Source organism: Melanostigma gelatinosum, assembly GCF_949748355.1.
Source record: "Melanostigma gelatinosum genome assembly, chromosome: 15".
Classification (NCBI taxonomy): Eukaryota; Metazoa; Chordata; class Actinopteri; order Perciformes; family Zoarcidae; genus Melanostigma; species Melanostigma gelatinosum.
In genome coordinates, this window is record NC_136648.1 from 3,581,653 (window position 1) to 3,604,883 (window position 23,231).

Genomic DNA, 23,231 nt, shown 5'->3' on the forward strand with positions numbered 1-23,231 from the left:
ATTGCTGCTAATACTTTTACTAAAGTAAGATTTTGAATGCAGAAATTTTACTTTCAGTGGAGTATTTTCATCGTGTAGTATAAGTACTTTTACTCATCTAAGGGCTCTTAATACATCTTCCACCACTGCTCAAAAAATGTGCTTAAATATAAAATAAGTTTGACCTATATTCAGTGTGTGTGTGTGTACGTGTGTGAGTGTGTGTGTGTGTGTGTGTGAATTGGAACCATTCACCGCATCCGAGGTGAGGCCGGGTTCACCGTTCTCCGGTGTGTTCGTTCCTTCGGCCTCTACGTGCCGCTGCTGTTCCTGTGTAGGCGGGGTCTAACGCAGAAGAAGGAGAAGAAGAAAGAACTGGGGCATTAAAAAAAAAAAAAGCGACCCAGCAGCAGCGGCTGTAACGTGTTCGGGCGATCCGGGAAAAAAAAAAGTATTATCAATGTTAATTAATGTTGTTTTTATTGGTAAAGTAACGTCAACCGTCAGCGCGTGGTGAGCGGAAACTCAACGTGCTACAACAAAGCGGACCCTTGTAACAGTTTGTATCTCAACGTTGAGTCCTGTTCTTATTTCTTTAAAAGAGGACCGTTGTTTTTCGGGCCGATGTTTTTCTAAATCAGCGGAAAACGCCAGTTTAGCATCAACATTAAGGTGAGTGTTATTTCAACCGACATTTTATTTCCCACATATTTGACGACAAAGAGAGGAGAAGCGAGGAATGTGTATTTTCTGTTCTTCGGGGCAAACTTTGGGTGTGGATTATTAACGAGGTCTAGGTCGAAAGACTGTTTTAAAAACATGTTTTATTTGCTTTTCATTACATGGTTTCAATAACATGACTTGAAACGTTGGCATATTCCAACATACACCTCAATCTGTCCCTCAATACATCTTAATTTGGGTTTTTGTGCAGAAAGTAGGCCATTGAGCCGCTTTGCATGACCAAAGAGGGCAGTATGGGTGGGTTAAAGTATGAGGAGATGGTGTGTGTTTAAGTCCTGATTAACTATTAAAAACCGTATTATACTCATAGTAGCTTTTAACCTAAAGTCGGAACCACAACAAAGGATTTTACTGTTTAAAACTGACTAAAACAAATGTACTCTCACTTGTGAATTTGTTTTCTGCACGAAAACGTTTTTCTTTGTGAAGTTACTTTGGCATTGTTGTTTCTTTGTTTAAGTCCCTAAAGGATAGATATAGAAACAGTTTTGTGGTTCAGCTTTTATACCTAATTTAAGGAGTTTTTATACTGAAAAGCAAGCTCGTCAAAACTACACTATTTATGAGAGAATACGTGCTTGGTTTGGTCTTTTTTTCTGATCTAGTTAATGACCACTGTCATCAGAATCATCAACCAGGATTTTTCTCATCAAGATCATATTTCAGAAAGCAGCTGGTTTTCTTTAGGAATGCTCTTAAAGCACTTGAGTCCGTTTGTCCCACAAAACCCCTCTGCAGATGTCTTTAACATTTGTGTTTGTACATTTACGAAAGGAGCGTTTAATTTAAAGTTGCGACACACATCTCATGCCTTTAGGCCAAAATATACACGAAGAAAACTAAGCAACCTCCCCTTCGGTAAGACAAAGCCACAAACGTTGAAATGAAGCTGTACAGGATATCTAGCAGCAAACCACAGCTGGACCCCAGTCTGGTCAGACTACCTTGTGGACTGTATAAACTGCGGTTGAGGATCTAGTGAGACCTTGAAGCCAGATTGGTCAACCAGACTCTCGAGCCTCTTGTTCAGTCCTGCTCGAGGCTCTGATTCAGAAGTGTTGACTGTGCACTATGTAAGTTCGACAAGATCGGTCTTGCCTCATTCACTTCCTGGAAAGGAGTTATACCCTGAGGGAGTGTTTTTTTTCTCCCTTATTAATCTCAGGGAGAGGCTTGATGTGTTGGACTACCGGTAGTAATCTGTGTCCACCAAGGCCTAATTTGGGGCCAACAGAATAAAACCGTGGGTTGATTACTAGCCTGTGTTTGCCTACAGACAGAATCCTAAAACAAGCATGTCTTTGATTGCATGCAGCGCGCACACACATTAACAGGGCTGCAGATAATACGCACCAGGCCTGGTAATTGTAGACGAGCTCCCCGTAGATCACTGACTCACTTCCCGTAGTTACATTGTTGTGGTGTTTAAAACAAGGAGTGTCTGGGGCAGTTTGAAGGGTCACCCGGCGTTACTCACCCCCAGGCTTTTACCCCCCCGACCTGTCAGATGTGAGTCATCATGGGTGATCTGGTCTTCCAGTGAAGGCCAGACGAATCATTGCAGGAAGGATATGTTTGTATGTGATCATGGTTCAGACGTTAAGACATCCCTACATGGCTCCATCACTCTGTGGTTACATTTAGGAAGTCCTCCGAAGATGTGGCAAGAAACACAAGACGATTGACGGATATGTTTTTATTTCTTTGTTTCTTTGTTTCTTTTTGTTTGTTTCTTTGTACAGAAGGTTCAAACTAGAGTACAACCGATAGTCAGAAAAAGGAGAGACGAGTTACTACGGCTGAGTCAATCTGTCAGAAATTGAATTGTCAACTTTTTTGTTTGTCAATAAATAGTTTGTCATTTATTTAAGGTGATCTACAGAGATGATTTCAGGCCATCTTTTACTTCTCGATGCCGATCCGTTAACTGTTTATATAATGCCTCATCTTCCCAAACAAACATTTCAATGGATGCTCATCTTTCATTTGTTTATGACCCTCATTAACTGATCAATAACCGACGTTGTTTCATTAATTGATGAGGAAAATAGTTGTTGGTGGCCGCTCTACAAAGGACTTCAAGGGACGAATGTATCAAAATAAATGTCACAGATAAACCCTCAACATTCTCATCAGTCGCATTGATAAAAGACTATGTTAAAAACTGTTTTTAAAGCACCAAAGGGGAACAAGATATATTTTATAAAGTGTTGGAAATGGAATCCAGCCTCAGTGAGTACGTGAAAGACAGCTTGAGAGGAAGCATTTTAATACTTCACTATAAGTTTCAACTCGTTTTTTATGCCTAAACATGTCGTCATACTCACCGGCCGAGTGAACTCCTGGTTCAGGTTGGAAACGAGTGGAAAAAGATCCCCATATTTCAGTGACGTAGTGCTTTTCCCTCGACATAGTATGGAGGCAGTTAAGATGGAATGTGTTATCTCATCTCTCTGAGGGTGAGAGGTTAGAGTCTCATCCACATGACGGACAAACGGCAGACGGTCTCACAACTCCTTCTACTCCTGAAACAAATATACGTCAGACTGACTTCAACTATTTCTACGCTGTCGAGCTGTTACAACAAACGTGAATATGTTCATGTGTGTCAGAATGATCACATCTGGCTTTGCTATTATTGATCATTTTCTTTTATAACCACATAACGGTTACGCTAAGTGGTTTTGATACTTTCTCTTTATTTTCTTTTTGGGACGTTGGTAATGTAGTTTGGTAATATTGTGGTATGTTGGGATCTTACTGATAGTAATACTAGTTTAACCGCGTGCATTAGTGTAGGAACATTTTCAACTATCTTTTAACAGTCTGCTGGATGTCAGACGGTCAAAACGTGTCCGAAAGAAACGGACTTCACTGAGTCACTCATCTAATTTGACGGCACTTTAAAGTTCAGTGTCGAGCATCGTCTGGTCTTCCTGCTCGTCTGTTTGGTTTCCGTCAAAGACGCCGTGTTTTCAGTCAGAGGAGAGCTGTTCTTCCTGTGGGGGGGCTGGCTTTCATTAGAGGAAATGGATGCAGAGTCATGCTGAGTTGTTTTGGGGGACCTAATGGACTGAAAGTGGACTGAGACTGGCTGCAGCAGGTGGGGGGCCGGCTGGCTGACCGAGTGGCAAACAGAGCTGGGGGGGTAACTCAGTTTGCGGACCACCACAGCGTGAACAATGCCCATTTGTGTTGAACGCCACCGATCACTCTGCATGTTGCTCACAGGAGTTCTTGAGCAGCAGCATTCATTAGTAAATACACCATGGCTGTTCTCTAAAGCGAGATATGGAAGTAGTCAGCTTGATATTAGGAGGGGGAGAGATATGCTTAACATTGTTTGGATTTTGTCCTGAAACAAAGTGGATATAAAAGCTCTTGGAGGAGCGTATAAAAACGTGGAGATGTTGTTAAAGTACATGAGACACAATCTGCCCTGAAGCTGGGACACATTTCCGAGTATTGTAGCAAGAACATGCGCGCTCACAGTGTACACTTGAATGTACACTTCTGTTTTCACGAGAGAGAAAACACACCATCGGGGTTGATGATGCACACTGTGGTTAACCTCGCATGAAGTGAGCAACCACAGAGACACCAGCTAGAGCTGTGGTAGCTTTTGCAACTACTTCCACTTTAGCTTGTCCGATGCACGAGGAGGAATCGTGGTTATTAGCTGTGTTTTTGTCCTGCTTGCTTATGTATTTATGTCATTCATTTAGCTCGTTTGTCGTTGTTTTGGCATGTAGTGCATTGTGAGACTTGTTTGTTTGCCGACTTCATTTCAACACAACTCACAATCAGGTGCCAGACAACTTAAAACACACTTTTTTCTCTCTGTCAGTGTTCAGTGAGGAGGATGTTGCGCATCGCCAACAGAACATATCAAGCAGGAAACTCCTTCTGTAAACATCTGTCAGAGGGTTATGAGGGGGGAGGGGCATACATTTACCATTTAAAAGATTTTAGTGTTTTCTTATTCACGTTTTTACGCGCATGTCATATTTGTCGTCGCACCAAAGTCAAAGTGTTTGTGACGGCGGTACAGAATACGATAAACTCAACCATATGGAGGAGCAGTATCAGACCCGTTGGTTCTAAACGTGGACTTTGTTCAGGTTTAGTAAATATTCACAGATGTGCTTCGCTCCACCTTCAGACTACACCGGGCCTGTCTGCTCAAAGCCACATGAGCTGCAGGAAGGCAGATAATCTGCAGAGTTCACAAACATCATTTGTCTTTGGATCAGATAATACAACACACACACACACACAGAGGCTCGCATACCACCAGTTAATGAGACTTTTTGTCCAGTTCAGTGGCTGTATTAGCTTAAACGGACATAAATACTCATAGTGGTCCCATCAAGAGGATGTCCATGCTCCAGACTTTGCACAGGGCGCTTCCCTAAATAATACCAGTCAATGAGGCCCCGTCAATGAGCAGAGGAAGGAGTAAACAAAGAGGTAGTGGTGACACACGTCTGATTCAAAGCCCTCCTGTTAAACTCTGAAGCTCACCCTGGTTTCGGGGAAAGACGCCATGCTTACGGTACCTCATAAACTGGATGCATATGGACATATTGTGGTAGTATTGTGTTGTAGTCAATTTTCTGGAAATGCAACAAAAAACGAACAAGATGGTGATTTGTTTCTGGCTAATTCAGTGACTCCTGAAATATCCAGGAATCCCGATGCGTCATCACCCTGTCAGGTAGGCCGAGATGTCGCACATGGTTTGACTACACGTTTGAGCAGAGGAAGGCTTCCTGCTTTGTGATGGTGCTGCTCCCTGAGGCGTCCTTTCTGACCGCAGATTGAATCAAAGCGCCTCTGACCTGTCTGATGTGAACCATAACAGGGAGGCACTGCAGAGGGTTGAGTTTCAGTCAGCAGCTGCTGGGAGACATTTCTTGATAAAACATTTGTGTGGGCCTGTGACTCACCCCCACTGCTTGTGTTGAAAGCTGGGCTATTGTGTTGGTTTTACAGCAAGCAGCTAGTGTTTACATATTTAATCTAGGATTCTCTACAGAAAAGGTGAGACTGAACTCTTCACTGCCCCGGGCGGGGGGGGGGGGAGATGTCTCCAGGCCGGCTGTCGGGGTTCTTTCTCCCAGCAGCGGATTTCCAAGGGAGAGTGGTTCACGTCTATCGACGCCTATTCCCATGTTCCCATGGTGCATCACCACAGCTTTCAGTCCTGGGTGCTTCCATTCGGACTCTCCTATCTCCCCATGGGTGTTCACAGGGTGTGTTACTGCTGTCCTTTCCCCCTGCAATCGCAGGGCGTGAACATACTGCTGTACTTAGACGACTGGCTGACCTAGGCGCCATCCCGGCTTCAGGCGCCACAGGACACTGCTTGCCTTCTCTCACGTGGCCCGGGGGGCCTCAAGGTGAACATGGAGAGGAGCTACCTGAGCCCTTCTCAGAGCATAACCTTCATTAGTGTGGCCATATGAGGGCCTGTCTGTCGCCCCAGCATGTGGCCAACAACCCCCACAACCTCTCCCCCTTCCGAGGGTGCAGACTGTTGCCCTACATCCTTTTCGCCGACTATTGGGTGAACTGACAGCTGCCTCAACTGTCGTTCCCTTGGGTTTGCAGATGGCTGGACAGCTTTCACTTGGATGCCAAGTGGCACAGATACAGGGCAATAAGGGCAATAATATTATCAAGACAGTGCCTAGTCACTATCCCCATGGAGGGAGTGCATATCTGGCAAACGGTGTCCCAGGAACCGAGCCGCAGGGGCTCGGTTCCATTCCACCAGGAGATGGTCACAACAGATACCTGCCTCTCAAGGCGGGGTGCAGTGTGACAGAACAGGACAGCCTGGGGACAGTTGTCTGCTGAAAGACCGCAGGTCCAGGTTCTAGAGCTCGCGCTCAAGCACTTCCTTCCATATTTGAAGGGAAAGCGTGTGCTCGTCCAGTGGACAACACCTCTGCTGTGATTTCCCATAGACTATGGGGCACCAGATCTGCAGAAGTTGCTACGGGGATCACCGTGCCCTTCTGACTTGGGAGGCCCCTCGCCTGACCAGCCTGTGGGCAATGTATCCACCAGGAGAACGGAACCAGGTTGTGGTTTTCCTGTTCCGTCACAAGCCTCCACCGTGAGAGTGCCGGCTGCATCCAGACGTGTTGACCCACTGCCCCCACTGGGTCTCCCTGACAGAGAGGACCAGCCCTCTGGGTCAAGATGCCCTGGCTCACACGTGGCCAGAAGATCTTCTTTATGCCTTTCCACCATTCCCTCTGATTTTGCTGTAAGCTTGTCAGAGTTCTTCCCTGACAGGAGGGAGCTCCTGTCGCAACTAGAAGGTCTGATTTGGCATTCCAATCTCTGCCGCCTTCAACTATAGGTCACGGGAGGGCCCGACCGGATGCTGAGTGGCTGCATAGAACCAGTCTGACTGACTATTCTGAATGCCAGTGCGCGGTCTACCTGCCTGCAGTACAAAGAACAGGTGGAAGCTGTTCTGACTGGTGTGCGGCTTGGAACAAGGTCCCAGTACAGCGCCCCGTGCCTGCTGTACTGAGTTTCTACAGTCCCTCCTAGATAAGGGCCGGTCTCCCCTGCATGGGACCTACCCTTGGTACTGGACACCTTATGCTTGTCTCCTTTTGAACCCCTGGCACAGGCGGAGCCGAGATGGCTATCGGCAAAACGGTTTTCTCCTTGCCGTCAATTCAGCTCAATGTGGGGGCGAGCTGCATGCCCTGTCAGTGGAAGAATCATGTCTGAGGTGGAACTCAGATGGCTTGGGTGTCACTTTCTGGCCTAATGCAGTGTTTCTCCCAAGGGTGTGGATACGTTCACATATAAACCGGCCTATCCAGCTGGCAAAGTTGCCACCCCTCACCCACTGGGGAGGGTTCTTTGGCCAATTTTCTCTGCCGGAGCTATACGAGGTAGTTACTGTGCTTCCTCGTGACTCTTTTGGTATAAGTCATCCAGTGTGAAGCACTGCCTCTGGCGGTCAGTAAGGATGAAATGGAACGAAAGTTACGAATGTAACTACGGTTCTATGAATCCTGGATGACTGCCAGAGTTCTTGGTCACTCGGAATCCCGTGAACTCGCGAGAAGATTCCGTAGGACTGAGCTCAGGATGACGACGGGGGTCATCAGAGGTCACATGTGACTTTGTTGATATAAATATTCGACCTGCGCATGCGCGAGACGGAAGATATCCAGTGTGAAGCACTGCCTCTGGCGGTCATCCAGGATTCATAGAACCATAGTTACATTCGTAACTTTCGTTTTGTGTTGTTGCAGTCGCACACGTCCATATTAGATAAAGTCCAGTCCAAAGCCTCAGTTATTGTACATGTCTTGGAAAGAGCTGAGCGGCTCTTGCTACTATTAACGGAGGTAGAATTGTAAATAAAAAAATTGTGACATGAACACAAAGCATGCGTCGCCTCTCGTCTTCTCCAGCCTGACCATACAAAGTCATGATCCAACACGGCGTGCTCCTGGTACTCTAAATATTAGGCTCTCAGGTCCGTCATCACGCCGGCTCATACACCACAGTTTCTGCTCCACGATGGGATGATTTACTCAACTGATATGTGGGACAGATAGAGTACAGTAGCTGCAACCAGGTGCCTCATAGTTTGGATTATAGAAAACAAAGACGAGATAGAACTGGTAGATGGTGCTGTACTTTCCTGCTCAGGAGGTAGAATCATTAGGATCACTTTCTGCTGTTAAGACGTTGTCTTGCATTGGAGGGAATGTGATCTATTTGTGGAGGCAGTAGGTGGTTCAGTGACCAACACAGACAGACCTTTGCTGGAAGAGTTAATTCAGGAATCCACCAGTTACCAGCTGGCCTCCTTCTATCACGTTTCACAGTTATGAGGAGCAGTTTTTACCTCAGTCTGTTGTGGATCAGGGCGTCATCGGCCTCTGTCGGCCCACCGTCGCTATCGGCTCTTATCAGCGCTGACGTTCGCTTTTTAGCAGCGCTGTCTTTGATCTTCCACCATTTTTTAGTTCCCACAATAATTCAGCGGTCACTCGCTTCAGTGCTTTTGATTCTGAAAAGGAAGTGACACTGCTGCTGGTCATATTAATCAGTTGAGTTCTCTCTTATATGCATTCCTCTGATGAAGAAGAGCAGATGTCAGTAAAGAAAAGCAGATAGATTGGAGAAGATGTGTCTTTTTTAATATTTCATTCGGGGTAGAAGTCTGTGTCCAAAACCATCATGCCCCATGAAGTGACAGTGCCTCCGTAATGCCATTACTGTGGAGACCCTGAGTTCCTCCCAAATATCTGTCAGCTCTCTGTAATTTGCAGGACGAGCCCCAGAGTGGTAAACAAAGCTGTACTTCAGGAATGTTGGGGAGGAGCCTTAATATAGTGTAGAAAGTCCTTTCAGTTGGTGGTGGCTTGAATGTTATGAGGCATCTTGCTGGGTATGTTGAATGTTTTTTGTCCGCCTTGCCACAAGTTGTTCTTTGGGTCAAAGTTTAAGTATATTTAAAAAGGGAAAAGTGTCTGTTGATCGACAGAAAATGATTTACGTCTGTTACAAGATTGTTATTTAGTCATTTATGCTTTTTTTCCTGAATTATCGAGATACCTGAAGATCCTACGCAAAGCTCTCGCCTGCATGGAGTACGCTTTCTGCTGTTAATCAGCCTCCAGCGGTGCTCGCTGTATGATTTCAAGTACAGCGTCGATACATGTAGGAGTCTACGGTAGTAGTTGCCAAATTATGTCGGCTGACTGTTCACTTGACCACGTAACAAACTAAATGACAGCAGTCACTCGCTAGTCCAGCGTGCCGTGCCCGCGTACAGTCGACACATTAATAACAAAACCATCTATACCACTTAAAGACGTCATTATCTCCCAATGTTTAAAACCACCAAACAAAGCGTCCATGAAATCACGCTCCTCTTGTTCATTCAGGAAAACCCCAAGAAAAGTTTCTTCCGAATTATCAAGATAATAATCTCCTTAATTTAGAAGAACAGGCCACGTGAATGCATTTCGCTTCTGTTCTTTAAATCTTGTCCAATCATGTCCGAAGACGTTCTTTCCCCCCTTCCCCCCCACAGCAGTCTGATAACTATCACTAAAGCACTTAAACTCACATCTAAGTTGGTCATTAGGCTGAATTTAACAGGATGTGGTTGTTGGTGCAGATGCCTGGACCCACAGCTGTGCATCTACTGTGTCCAGCCACCAGTTTTACCTCTACGTCACTCATAGTTAACTGTAAAAAGTAGTGTAAATATTCTCTTATCTGCTGACACTGACACTGTGCGTATTGGCGTAAACCTATCCCACCAGAGATGGACTATTTTGGGGCTCAGCTATTGACTTCTGTCTAGACTGGCTGGTTCTCCTGCACAGGAAGTTGGTCCGAGTCTCTGAGTTTTGAGGATTGGGCAGAAAGTCGAGGAAGTGTGTCACTGGAGTTGTCGTGAATGGCAGAGACTCCGGAAGAGGCATGACCAAATATGGGAACATGGTGTGACCTTAGCTTACGTTTTTAGTAAAAAATGTTGACCCACCAACAAAGATATTTCCATGCTGCTGTCAGACTGCTGTTGGTTAATGCTCCGCAGCCCCAGAGAGGCATCATGGGACTTCTCCATGAACCACAGTTATTCCTCTGCAGTTACATTCTGTGGCAGCTTTTAAACGCCGGCCGTCTTAAAGCTGCTGCTGCTGCTCTGTTTCAGTCATTACAAGTCAAGTTAGGCTCCTTATGAATCACTGTGGTTGATACCGAACACCTCGCATGTCGATGTGACCATTCTGTCCTTTTCACGCCATATTTTTATTGTCTCCTCAAGCGTCTCTCTCTCTCTCTCTCTCTCTCTCTCTCGTCGAGTCTTATCTGAAATTCCCCATCGAGATAACCAACTACCACCACAGGCCTTTATCGTCACAAACCAGTCAGAAAGCAAGTATGTAGTGTGGTTTCATGGAAGTGCTGATGAGTGTGGGCAAATGGTTTCCTCCATATTTGGAATAGACCAAATTGGAGTTGCTCCTCCCCTCTGCTGCCGAGCGGTGACTGAGGTATTTCAGGATAAAGCCTTCACAGCACAGAGCATGAACGATGCTGTTAACCTGAATGTGTTTCATCCTGTTGGTTGTTTTACGACTCACATGTCCATGAGAGCCTTTTAAAGAGGGGGGTCTTGCTGTGTTAATGGTACAGTTGGTAGTGAACTAGTTTCTTTGAGCGTTGACTTTCTTACATGTAGGTGAAGTCGATCACAAAGGGATCACATTGTTCTTGTGTGTGTGTGTGTGTGTGTGTGCACAACGCAGCCGTGAGGTCACAACTCCCACATGTGGACGTCTTCCAATCTTTCATAACGATAGCGCCGTCTCACATTAAACCTCCACAACCACTACAAAGCACACGCCGCTGTTACACACACACACACACACACACACATGACCCTTTTTGTTAGCTGTCACTGACACGAGTAACAAAGCTGTCTGCTTCAGATCCGTTTCTTTCATGTTGTGTTCACACATTTTTCTTGTCACAGATGGATCTGCGGTTACTTCTAATAGCGACGCTGTCGGCGTTCCTCTGTGGCAGCCGGGCGCAGCAAGGTAAGAACAAGAAAAGGTTGTAAAGTTATTAAACGTTTGCTCCATTCTTCTTATCTTTGCTGTTAAGTACTAGCTAACTTGTAGCGTAGCATGTTCCTCAGCTGTGCTAACAGACACCCGGTTTAGTACTTATTGTTCCACTTCATGTGTATGTAGGATAGCATGCTTCCACTCGACAGCCTCTCTCTGTGATTTCTTAGTTTCTTCAGCACATTGCAATACTTTCATCCACTCTTCACATCTTGTATTTCATGGTTTTATGAGTGTGGTCCTGCTGGTTGGAGGTTAAGTCATGACTTGGTGAGCTGCCTCGGGCTTCTCTCAGCGTGACTCAGTTTTCTAGACTGGGAGGAAGTTGTGTCTTGCAGCCAAAAAAAAAACCCGAAGCTGTTTTGAGTTAGTGAACGAATGGAAATTCGGTTTTGTCATCTTGGCTCACGGGACCTTGTGTTGTCTCTTTTCAGAGGGAAGCATATGCATCAAGGCCAACGCACAGTCGTGTGGGGAATGCATCCAGGTCGCAGAGACGTGTGGATGGTGCGCAGATGAAGTGAGTTGAATCAGTAAAGTGTTTTTAATAATCATATGAATGAAATAGTATGTACAAGATTCTTAAACTGTGGGCGTGCTCAGAGATTTGCGGTTTGTGTGGCAGCGTTGCTCAATGGTTGAATTGCACAGAAACAGCCAACAAGCACAGCAGGGAGTCATCATCTTGAGTATTAAATCATGCAATCTAACAAATGTTAATGTCACATTTTGACAAATTAATTTCAAAACAGTTCGAGCTGTTTAACAACTAAATACAATACAAAGATTCAAAATATCATGATGTAATTGATGGTTTTTTTTATTAATTTGAAAAGGAGGCAGGATTCAAAAAGTACGAACATTTTTCTTTGTTTTTGCGAATTAGTTTTGTCTTTATTATTTATGCAAATGGGTACATAAACTCTACTTGCCCTATGAGCACAAACACAGCTAGAGCAGGACTTGAGACGTTCTCGAGACCTTTCGCCCAAACACAAATTGACCACAACTCCGTTAAATGTAAACAGGAGTGCTGCTGCTTCTCGTCTCACGGGGAACTCTGTCTGTATAATCCTCTTTAATCAGACGTTCACTGTCCTCTGCTGAGGGAACAGACCACAGTATCGGAAAATACTGTTTTACTGCACCGACAGCTTAATATGAGATGTATGTGTGGCGACTACAAAGTGCAGGATGACAAATATTATAATTGTATATCGTGCTGTGCAACAAACGTTTGAGAATAATCTTTATTCCCACAAAAATAAAGTCATGAACAGCATTTGTTTGAATGCCTCGACCTACTTTGTTGTGGTATCACCATCACTAATGATTTACGATCTCCAAAATATCGTGATTGCCTGAAAGCATCAGCAGTCGTCCCCTAGTATCATTCACCAATTAACGTATTCATCCAAAATGGTGAGATTCGATTGGCCAGCCGAGCCCTGTGAGTCAGTACTTCCTGTGAAAACTGCTCACCAAGGTGAGTCTCTTGGTGAATAACGTCTCTTTTTTGTCCGTTCGGCACATGTCGAGAGCTGCATTCCTGTTAAATCTTGCCCGTGTTTCTCCGTCAGACGACAGATTGTCATTCCTGAGCGCATGAAATCACAACACGACTGCAACTGTTAGCTCAGACGTGTTTGGTTGCTTGAGATGAAATATCTCTGCAGCCCTGATCTATTTTGATCTTCTCAGAGTCAGAGGCCATTACGCTCAAAATCAACCCTAAAATTACAAAGAACCCCATCACTGAAGTACAGCTCTGAACGTACTACAAGAGCTTCATAAACAAAGTACTTATTTTGTGCCGTTGCGATCTGATTTCACTGCATGATCTAAAAACCATGGCCGGTACGTATGCTGCCCACTGCTGAGAGTATTATGCACGTTATTTCCTGTGTGATTTGAGATCGGCTAAACAGTTTTTTCTCATTTACTATATTCATCCCACAAACTTGAGTTATGTGTGTAGTACATTAAAAACCCTCCTGTGCTATTTCACAGAAATTCCTCACTGTGGGCGAGTCCAAGTCGGCTCGCTGTGACGATCTGGAGTCCCTGAAGAAGAGGAGTTGTAACGTGACCACGATTGAGAACCCGCGTGGACGCATCGACATCGACAAGAACAAGCCCGTCACCAACCGCAAGAAGGACGTGGCCGAGAAACTGAAGCCCGAGCAGATCACCCAGATCCAGCCGCAGAAACTCACCCTGACACTCAGATCTGGTAAATATTCTGGAGGCCGGTCTTTGACTGTGTTGCCAGAGCAGCTTAGAACAAAGTGTTTTATTTGGAGCATGTATTGTGTCTTTGGTATCGGGGTAAACCAATGTTTGTCGACCAGCTCTGGAGCAAAGTTCAAGTCATTAAGTTTGTTTGAAACGTGTTTTTAGAAAAGACCAAAAGTTTATCAAAGTAAGATTTCTTGTCACAGCTGAAGACTTTTGCTGCCTTTTTAAAATCTCCTTCATCCTTAAGATTCAAATCAATTTAAGAAATGTACAAAAAACAATGAATATAATGTCACAATCTCTTAAATTCCACTCAACACTGATGTTGTTTTGTCCATTAGGTGAACCCCAGACCTTTGAGCTGAAATTCAAGCGCGCTGAGGACTACCCCATTGACCTCTATTACCTTATGGACCTCTCCTTCTCCATGAAAGATGATTTGGAAAACGTCAAGAACCTCGGCACTGACCTCATGAAGGAAATGCAGGGGATTACCTCCGACTTCAGGATCGGTAAGAACAACTCGATAATAATCAACGGAAAAGCTGTCGTGTGACGAGTACAAGTAAAAAAAAAAAACACGTTCTCCTTTCTTTAGGCTTCGGCTCGTTCGTGGAGAAGACGGTCATGCCGTACATCAGCACCACTCCAGCCAGGCTCATCAACCCCTGCACGGGGAACCAGAACTGCACCAGCCCCTTCAGCTACAAGAACGTCCTGAAGCTCACGGACAAGGGAGACGAGTTCAACCGCCTGGTCAGTCAGCAGCAGATCTCGGGGAACCTGGACTCTCCAGAGGGGGGCTTCGATGCCATCATGCAGGTGGCGGTCTGTGAGGTAAGAAGGCGCCGAAAGGTTGTTTTTTTGTCGGGTGCCTTGTAAACGTGTGAAAATATGAAGGAGAAGACTCTCGGTGTGTCCGTCTTCCCAGAACCAAATCGGCTGGAGGAACGTGACTCGTCTGCTGGTGTTTTCCACCGACGCCGGCTTCCACTTCGCTGGAGACGGCAAACTGGGCGGCATCGTCCTGCCCAACGACGGCAGGTGTCACCTGGAGAACAACATGTACACCATGAGCCACTACTATGTATGTAGTCTATCATTTATCTATGTCTGCATGATGGATCTAGAGAGAGTTGACTGAGCATCTGTGCTGTTTTCAGCTTTCACTGTGTCTGTTTCTCAGAGTTGTTTCTTCACAGTGTGGGATTCTAAACCTCCCATTTTTTAAAGTAAAATAATTGAAAAGCGGTTTTCCAACAGCTGACCGACTTCTTGGCCGTAAATAACTGCTTTGATGTTTTCCAGTCAGGCTTTCGACAGCACCACAGCACTGAAACTGCTCTTGTTAAGGTTTTCAACGACATCCTCTTAAACATAGACAATGGCAGAAGTTCAGTCTTAGTGTTACTAGATCTCAGTGCTGCATTCGACACGGTCGACCATGCCATACTCCTCGAAAGACTAAAAATCTGGGTGGGACTCTCTGGCACAGCACTTAACTGGTTTGAATCCTACTTGAAGGGCCGAGAATACTTTGTGTCTGTGGCTGATTACACATCAGAGCTGACTAAAATGACATGTGGTGTTCCCCAAGGTTCAATACTGGGGCCTCCTCTGTTCAACATCTACATGCTTCCACTAGCGCAGATTATGGAAAACAACAAAGTGTGTTGTCATAATTATGCAGACGACACACAAATCTACATAACTATGTCACCAGGGGACTATAATCCCATACAAGGGCTGGGTAACTGCATTGAACAAATCAACAACTGGATGTGCCAGAATTGTCTTCAATTAAACAAAGATAAAACAGAAGTAATTGTTTTTGGTACCAAGGACGAACAATTGAAAATCACCGCTCAGCTTCAGTCACTGATGTTAAAACCCACAAACCAAGCCAGAAATCTAGGTGTAGTTATGGATTCAGACCTCAACCTGAACAGCCATATCAAGACAATTACAAAATCAGCCTCCTATCACCTGAAGAATATATCAAGGATTAGAGGACTTATGTCTCAACAGGATTTGGAAAAACTTGTCCACGCATTTATCTTCAGCAGACTGGACGACTGTAACGGTGTGTTTACAGGTCTCTGTAAAAAGTCCGTCAGAAAGCTTCAGCTGATTCAGAACGCTGCAGCTCGAGTCCTCACTAAGACCAGGAGGGTGGATCACATCACTCCAGTTCTGAGGTCTTTGCACTGGCTTCCTGTCCAACAAAGAATTGACTTTAAAATCCTGCTGTTGGTTTACAAAGCACTGAATGGTTTAGGGCCAAAATACATCTCTGATCTGCTGCTACCTTATGAACCATCCCGACCCCTCAGGTCTTCTGGGACCGGTCTACTTTCTGTTCCCAGAGTCAGAACTAAACATGGAGAAGCAGCGTTCAGTTTTTCTGCTCCACATATCTGGAACAAAGTCGCAGAAAGCTGCAGGTCTGCTGAGACCCTCAGCTCATTTAAATCAAGATTGAAGACCTTTCTGTTTGCTGCTGCCTTTAATTGAACCACGTTCAATTAATATATTAATCAATTTCCTGCATTTCTGCATTTTACTACTGTATTTTATTTCTTACACTGTTTTTTAATTGTTTTTGAAATCTCCTTTTCTTTTGCCTTGTGTTTTGATGCTTTTAATGGTTTTATGTGAAGCACTTTGAATTACCTTGTTGTTGAGATGTGCTATACAAATAAACTTGCCTTGCCTAAATGGGAGCTGAATGTGTGTTTGTTTCTTCCTGTGTTGATGAACCCTTTGATAGGACTATCCCTCCATCGCCCATTTGGTTCAGAAACTGAGTGATCACAACATCCAGACCATCTTTGCCGTCACGGAGGAATTCCAGCCTGTTTACAAGGTGAACTTTGTGTTTTCTGTATCGTCAGAGTTGTTTTTATTATTCCGTGTTTTAACTCAAAAGTGAGATGCACATTTAACGTTTGTTATCTTCGTTCTTACCGCTCGACGCTTGTGTCTCTTTCAGGAGTTGAAAAATCTCATTCCTAAATCGGCCGTCGGCACGCTTTCCTCCAACTCCAGCAACGTCATCAAACTCATTATTGACGCTTACAACGTGAGTCAAGCGTCACGTCTGACTGTCTCTGTCATTAAGAGATGGCTTTGTTTATTTTATGACGTTACATCTTGTGGGGGAAATGTTCAACATCCTTTATAAAGATTCCCGGGCTAAATACAGATTACAGTGAATCACCTCAAGAGCTCATGAAAGAGGGAAATATTCTTGTGACTACTTCTCCTTGGTATTAAATCCTACGCACACATTCAGGTGACGCCATCCGTTTTACTCCATCACATATGTATTAATGAGGCTGTGAAGCTGGGTTACCGCATGGAAAAGGCTTGTAAGCCTAGATTATGATCGACCTATATCACTGGAGCCTTTCGCGATTGTTTGATCCCTCTTGTTTTCTGGACAGTCTTTGTCATCCGAGGTCATTCTGGAAAACGGCAGGCTGCCAGAGGGCGTCTCCATCACCTACAAGTCCATCTGTAAGAACGGTGTGGAGGGGACGGGGGAGAACGGCAGGAAGTGCTCCAACATCTCCATCGGAGACGAGGTAGATGTCGTTCTTTTTGCTGCAATCTGTTTGCATGTGTGTGAATGACATTTGTGATTCTTAAGCAGCTCAACTCATGGGTAACCTACGTTGCACAGTGGGGAAAGCATTGACAACACAACACACGTGGTGCAAGTGCTCAATCGCTGGCAGCAGCCTGGGTGTCCTCCCTACGCTAGTGTTGTCTCGGGGAATTTCCTGCTTCAAATTGAGACAAAAGGGTTCAAACCAAATGCATTTAGTAAAAGAACAATAATAAATGAGAAACGCCTCAAATAATCTGAGTCATGTCTGAGAAATGTAACGATAAACTTCAAGGCTTCCTCCTAATAGTTGTAATGACCCCATAAACCCTGCTCTGGCTTCCCCAGGTGTCTTTCAAGATTTCCGTTGAATCCCAGAAGTGTCCATCGCACGGCAAGCCTGAGGTCATTAAGATTAAGCCACTGGGCTTCACCGAGGAGGTGGAGGTAGTCCTGAACTTCATCTGCGACTGTGAGTGCGCCGCTGAAGGAGAGCCCAACAGCGAGAAATGCCACGAGGGCAACGGGATCTTTGAGTGCGGCGCCTGCAAGTACGTATTCTGCTAAGATACAGCCACTCCTGATAGAACCATGACTCTGTATCTCTAACCAGAAAAGGGGACTACTTATGAGAAAATACCTGGTGCCATTACACATGGTATGAAAAGCTGCGTCTTTTGCTTTCTCAACTCGAATGCAGGTTCAGACCACTGTGCTTTACTTGAATGATTCTGCTCACCATGTTGGACGTACTTAACCTCCCGTTTCCTGTGTCAGGTGTAACGACGGACGCATCGGGCGTGAGTGCGAGTGCAGCAAAGACGAGGTGCGGACGGAGGACCTGGACGCTAACTGCCGAAAAGACAACGGCACGGATATCTGCAGCAACAACGGCGACTGTGTATGCGGCACCTGCGAGTGCAAGAAGCGGGAGATTCCTACGGAGATCTACAGCGGCACGTACTGCGAGTGCGACAACTTCAACTGTGACCGCTCCAACAACAAGCTCTGCGGAGGTGAGGGTTGCAGAAATGGAACTACTTGAAAGACTGAAAACCTGTTTGTGTTAAACTCTGTGGTAACCGCTTCCTGTGCTTTCCCAGGACATGGCCGCTGTGACTGCAGGAAGTGCGTCTGCGATGCCAACTACACGGGCAGTGCCTGCGACTGCTCCTTGGAGACCGCCACCTGCCTCGCCAAGAACGGCCAGATCTGCAACGGCCGCGGTACTTGCGACTGCGGCATCTGCAAATGCACCAACGCCAAGTTCCAGGGCCCAACCTGCGAGATCTGCCCCACCTGCCCCGGCGTCTGCGCGGAGCACAAGTGAGTCTGGAGCTCGCATGCTCGGCTCGAAACGCAAAATTCTGGAATCTAGAAATGTCGAGTTACCGCTGGGCAGAGATATTGTGTAAAAATTCCAGGTTGAGACAGTTGAATTGTGGTCTGTAGATGCTGTATATTAGATGAGTAACTCGAGTGAACCAACCCGCCGCCTGTGGCTTGACAGAGATTGCGTGCAGTGCCGAGCGTTCGAATCCGGTGAGAAGAAGGACACGTGCGAGAGCGTCTGCAGCTACTTCCAGCTGATCAAGGTGAAGGATCGCGACAAGCTGGCTCAGCCGACCGACCAGAGCTTCCCGCTGACGCACTGCAAAGAGCGGGACGCCAACGACTGCTGGTTCTACTACACCTACGCCATCCGGAACGACACCAAGGAGGTGTACGTGGTGGAGACGCTGGGTATGTTTTTACGGAAAAAGTACCATGTGGAGTTTTTAAAAGGCAAAGAAGAGGACTGCTGGCAAGACAGCCTTGTAAAACATGAGGGTTTGAGTTTTGTAGATGTGTTATGAAGAAATAAATGCATTCAATACAATTGTTAGCCCTCAATGATACATTTTCTCTGCTTCAGAGTGCCCGGCGGGACCCGAAATCATCCCCATCGTGGCCGGTGTGGTCGCCGGCATCGTGCTGATCGGCCTCGCCCTGCTGCTCATCTGGAAGCTGCTCATGATCATCCACGACCGCCGAGAGTTCGCCAAGTTTGAGAAGGAGAAGATGAACGCCAAGTGGGACACGGTGAGTCGGTCGCACCGGAGCAGCGTTAACCGTTCCCACATTTCAGATGACGGTTACCTGAAGCCGGCCAGCGAGCGTTACTCCAGCCGTTACATAATTGATATTTGAATTTAATCTAAAAGCGTCAAACATCGCATGTTTCTCTCTGAGCATTTATGGCTCTGTAGTCAAACGCATGAAGAAATCCGCAGGAAAATGTACATAAGGTGTGGAAACAGAAGAGGGATTTCAACCAGAGAGTGAGGTCGATTCAGAGAGGATCTCCTCACTCTGTCCTCGATCAACCTGGGCTCTGTGCAGCTTTGTTGAGTCTGAACCGACTGAGAGGGAGCGGCCTTCCTCTCTGCTGACGGTGCTGCCTCTCACTGTCCACATGGTACAACTGCATGACCATACAAGGCAATGAAGCGGAGCAAGAGGAGGACTGCTGGGTGGCCGTTGATGGAGGGCTCCACTACCGTGTGGTAGTCACAGCAGCAGTGTTTATGGCCCGACGGGAGGCAACGGACATTGATCACAGCCAGCGTGATGAATGGGCTTTTTGTATTCTCTCCTAATAAAACATGCTGGAGTAAGATAGCGATGTGCTGCCAGTGATGTGCTCATGGTTTTTAGTTTGACTTTTTATGGGAAACAAATGTTATTTATATCTAGCTGTATACTTTAAGCCCAGAGACGCTGTGGGGTTTTGTTGTTTTTTGCGAACAAAACCAAAATAATACGAAAGGAACATTTTCCTTCATACTTTTGAGTCCGTCCTTTTACTGTTTCCTGTGTCTCTTCATTTCTTTTTTTTCCTCTGTTTTCTCCCCCTCTCATCTTCCCCTTTTCCCTTCTCCATGTTAGCAAGGAAACTCCATTTACAAGAGTCCTATTAACCAGTTCCAGAATCCCAGCTACGGGAATAAAGGAGCTTCTCTTTAGGTCAAAGTTTGTATCGCCGGTCGTCCTTGTGGAGAGCAGCTGCATGTTGTGAGACGAGCATGCTTAACCACAGGGGGCAACTGTTTGTTACTAAAGTTGATGTGATGTGTTCTAAGTGAAACCAAACGCTTCATAAGACATTTGGAGGCGACCAAAATATTACAATTGCCTTTCAATAACTGATGACACACGTGTTAAGACAAAAACACGGACAACTCCCCGACCGGACAACTCGATGGTAGCAACCTGTCAATCACTGTGTAGCCCCGCCCTAAAGCAAACCCTGCTTTATATGCTTATTTGACTCTAAATGGACCATCATTTACTAAATGAACATCATGCTGTATTGAAGAAGATTTGAAACTGGAGATTGAGACCATAAACTCATGTTTACAATGTTTACTGAGGGAATAAATCAAGAGAGAAGTAGTAATTTTCTCATAGACTTCTATACAACCAGAGGAGTCGCCCCCTGGTGGACATAGAGAATGCAGGCGTAAAAACACATCTGCATGGACTTCGCTTTTTAGAATAGGTTTCCACCTGGTTCAGCAGCAACAAATCCCACTTCAGGTGCCCCTGTGTTGAAGAAAACCCTCGTATAACTTGTAATGTTGAACTTGGTTTCATAAGAACATTCCTAGAAAGTGATTAAGTCGTGTCAGACAAATTGGAATATATCATTCCAATTGATTCCAAACATTTTGCGTACGTGTATCATTTGTTCTGCCAGAATGTCATCTTGACCCAGACGAGGACAGGAGAGCGTGACATAATGAGGAGACCAGATGTGCCGTTTGTGGTTCAATTGACTGATTTGATTGGTGGAAAGTGACCTAAGGGGCTGACGTTAGACGATAAGAGGAGGCTGAAAGAACTAATACTTTGGATTTGTTCAGTGTTACCTTGTGTAACACTTCCCGCTGGTTGCAAACTCCAACTACTATGTCTCTTCTCGTCATTCCTGTCACAGAATCCTGTGTGATTGTAGTAGTGAAGGATTATAACAGAGTGGAGAGTCAGCTGAACTCATTTCACACATCATATTTGACCAGATGGTGATAACGACGATGTCAAAACATACTTTGTTGCTGCCATTGAGACTTCATCTTAACATGTTGAGCTTACTGCTGTTGGAATCGTGTTATTGTGATGTCACAACAGTAACAGGTTTGACGCGTGCTTTGTTAACCAGAATACTTGGTATGAGTTCTGAACTGCTGTACTCACTGTTGTTGTCCTTCTGTTCCTCAGGGGGAGAATCCGATCTACAAAAGTGCCGTAACAACTGTCGTCAATCCAAAGTACGAGGGCAAATGATGCAGCTTTGCCTTCCTTGTGACAACACTGTATGGAACAGAACATGGGCGGGGGGCGGGTTTTATAATGCTCTCACTGTTTGTTTGTTTTTTTTGTTTGTTGTAGTCACCAAACGATAGCAATGCATTTGTTCCACTATTTCGGTTTGTTTTTACTCACTTGTTTTTTAAATTTTCTATGCATCTGAATTTTGTACAGTCTGTATAAATGTGTTTTTTTTGCCTCTGCAGAACTTGAGAGAATGTGTTGAACTGATTTGTAGTTTTCTGACAAGGTAGTGGAGAGCCTCGCTGTGCCTTTTCTTTTTTTTTTTTTTTTTTTTTTAACAGAACCATCAAGTTCGTTTAAGGTTGATAACGGGCAACAAATGAAGGGTTCCTTTCCAAATAATTATGAATACAGCGTTGAGTGGCAATCTAAAAGTCAATGTTTGTAAAACACAGTTGAGCAAAAGTCCAACTGTCTGTAATCATTTTGACTCTTTTTAAAATGTCTCTTTGGATTGAAACTCTTCAGACGTAGCGCCGGTTGGCCTCGCGTGGTAGCAATGAAATGTGTACAGTGTGCTTTGGTTTCTGTGTTAAGCCATATATGTATTCACAGAACGGGATGGAAAGGCGTTGGTGTGTCTTGGCTGAGTGACTTAACTCCATCTGAACAATCAATTGAAATGTCTTTTGTCCAGAAAAAGATATTTTCCCGAGCTGCCTTTCTAAAGGACGTCAGTGTCGTATTACTGTGTGGCTCCAGGTTTTACTTAATTTAAAGCCAACTCAGGTCCTTAATTCTTCACAGCAATGCCAAATACAAGCAAAACCTGCCTTATTTGCTGACTAAATTTGCTTTTCTTGAAATGCCTTGTTTTATTTGTAGGATATGAATTGTTCTCTGTCTCAGTAATTCCACCGAACGCTTGTGGTGCCTCGATCAAATATATATATATATTTTAAAAGGGGTGACTTTAATGTCATTTAGTTGTAAAGATCAGTGGGAAGGGAATGATTTCTAGATCTCTCGAAGGTTTGACAAGAAGTAAAAGGTAACACTCTTGTTTTTAAGTGCCTTTTTTAAAATTCAACAATTCACATCTGCAATTCTGTATTTCTGAAATTATTTATTGAATAAACATTGAAAACAATTTACCCCTATATTGTTATATTATTGTACAATTGCTGTTTTGTGGACTTGTTGTACCCACTGGTGTGTTTTTGTATACTCTTCTTACAGGAGGCTTGTTATTAACGTACAATGGACTTGATGAGGAAGCAAGTTAGTCACACTGACAAAAAGATGCAAATGACTCAACCAGATATATTGTGAGACATAAAGTTGTATTTGCTCTCAATGTACTTACACAGAAATAGATACCGCAGTTTAAGAACAAGACAATTAAGGAAATAGACATGACTTGTATGCAAAAAATGTCTATCTATGATAAAAGCACCAACACCAGTAACATAAAAGATGTGCATAAACATCCAAGTGTTTCTGTAAGTTGTAAATAATATCATTGGTACAAAGAAATGCATATTTAACGAGTAGAGTAAATCATTTTGTATTTTTTATAATTGTGCAAAATAGACTGAAGAAAATAAGGAGCAAGTCTAAATCAAAAACTGAGATTAAAACTTCTAAAAAAAGATGTAAAAGTGTGACTAGTGGGTGAAAATAAAAATAAAATAAACAACGGCTAAGAG

At 44.7% G+C, this 23,231-nt stretch overlaps 1 protein-coding gene across 2 annotated transcripts; it reads left to right on the forward strand.

The window, feature by feature from the left end:
* Positions 1 to 381: 381 nt before the first annotated feature.
* LOC306789346 (integrin beta-1-like) lies at positions 382 to 22,672 on the forward strand. 2 transcript variants are annotated; one of them, XM_079285254.1, is made up of 16 exons: positions 382 to 651; positions 11,264 to 11,330; positions 11,795 to 11,880; positions 13,371 to 13,593; positions 13,940 to 14,110; positions 14,197 to 14,435; positions 14,530 to 14,685; positions 16,369 to 16,464; positions 16,591 to 16,680; positions 17,045 to 17,185; positions 17,557 to 17,759; positions 17,986 to 18,224; positions 18,312 to 18,534; positions 18,719 to 18,951; positions 19,124 to 19,290; positions 21,469 to 22,672. In XM_079285254.1, the coding sequence occupies exons 2-16, from the start codon at positions 11,264 to 11,266 to the stop codon at positions 21,532 to 21,534; spliced, it is 2,400 nt and encodes a 799-aa protein (XP_079141380.1). In that variant the 5' UTR covers positions 382 to 651; the 3' UTR covers positions 21,535 to 22,672. The 2 variants fall into 2 exon arrangements, with proteins under 2 accessions (XP_079141380.1, XP_079141379.1); XM_079285253.1 differs by lacking the exon at positions 21,469 to 22,672 and adding an exon at positions 20,137 to 21,445.
* The last annotated feature ends 559 nt before the right edge of the window (positions 22,673 to 23,231 follow it).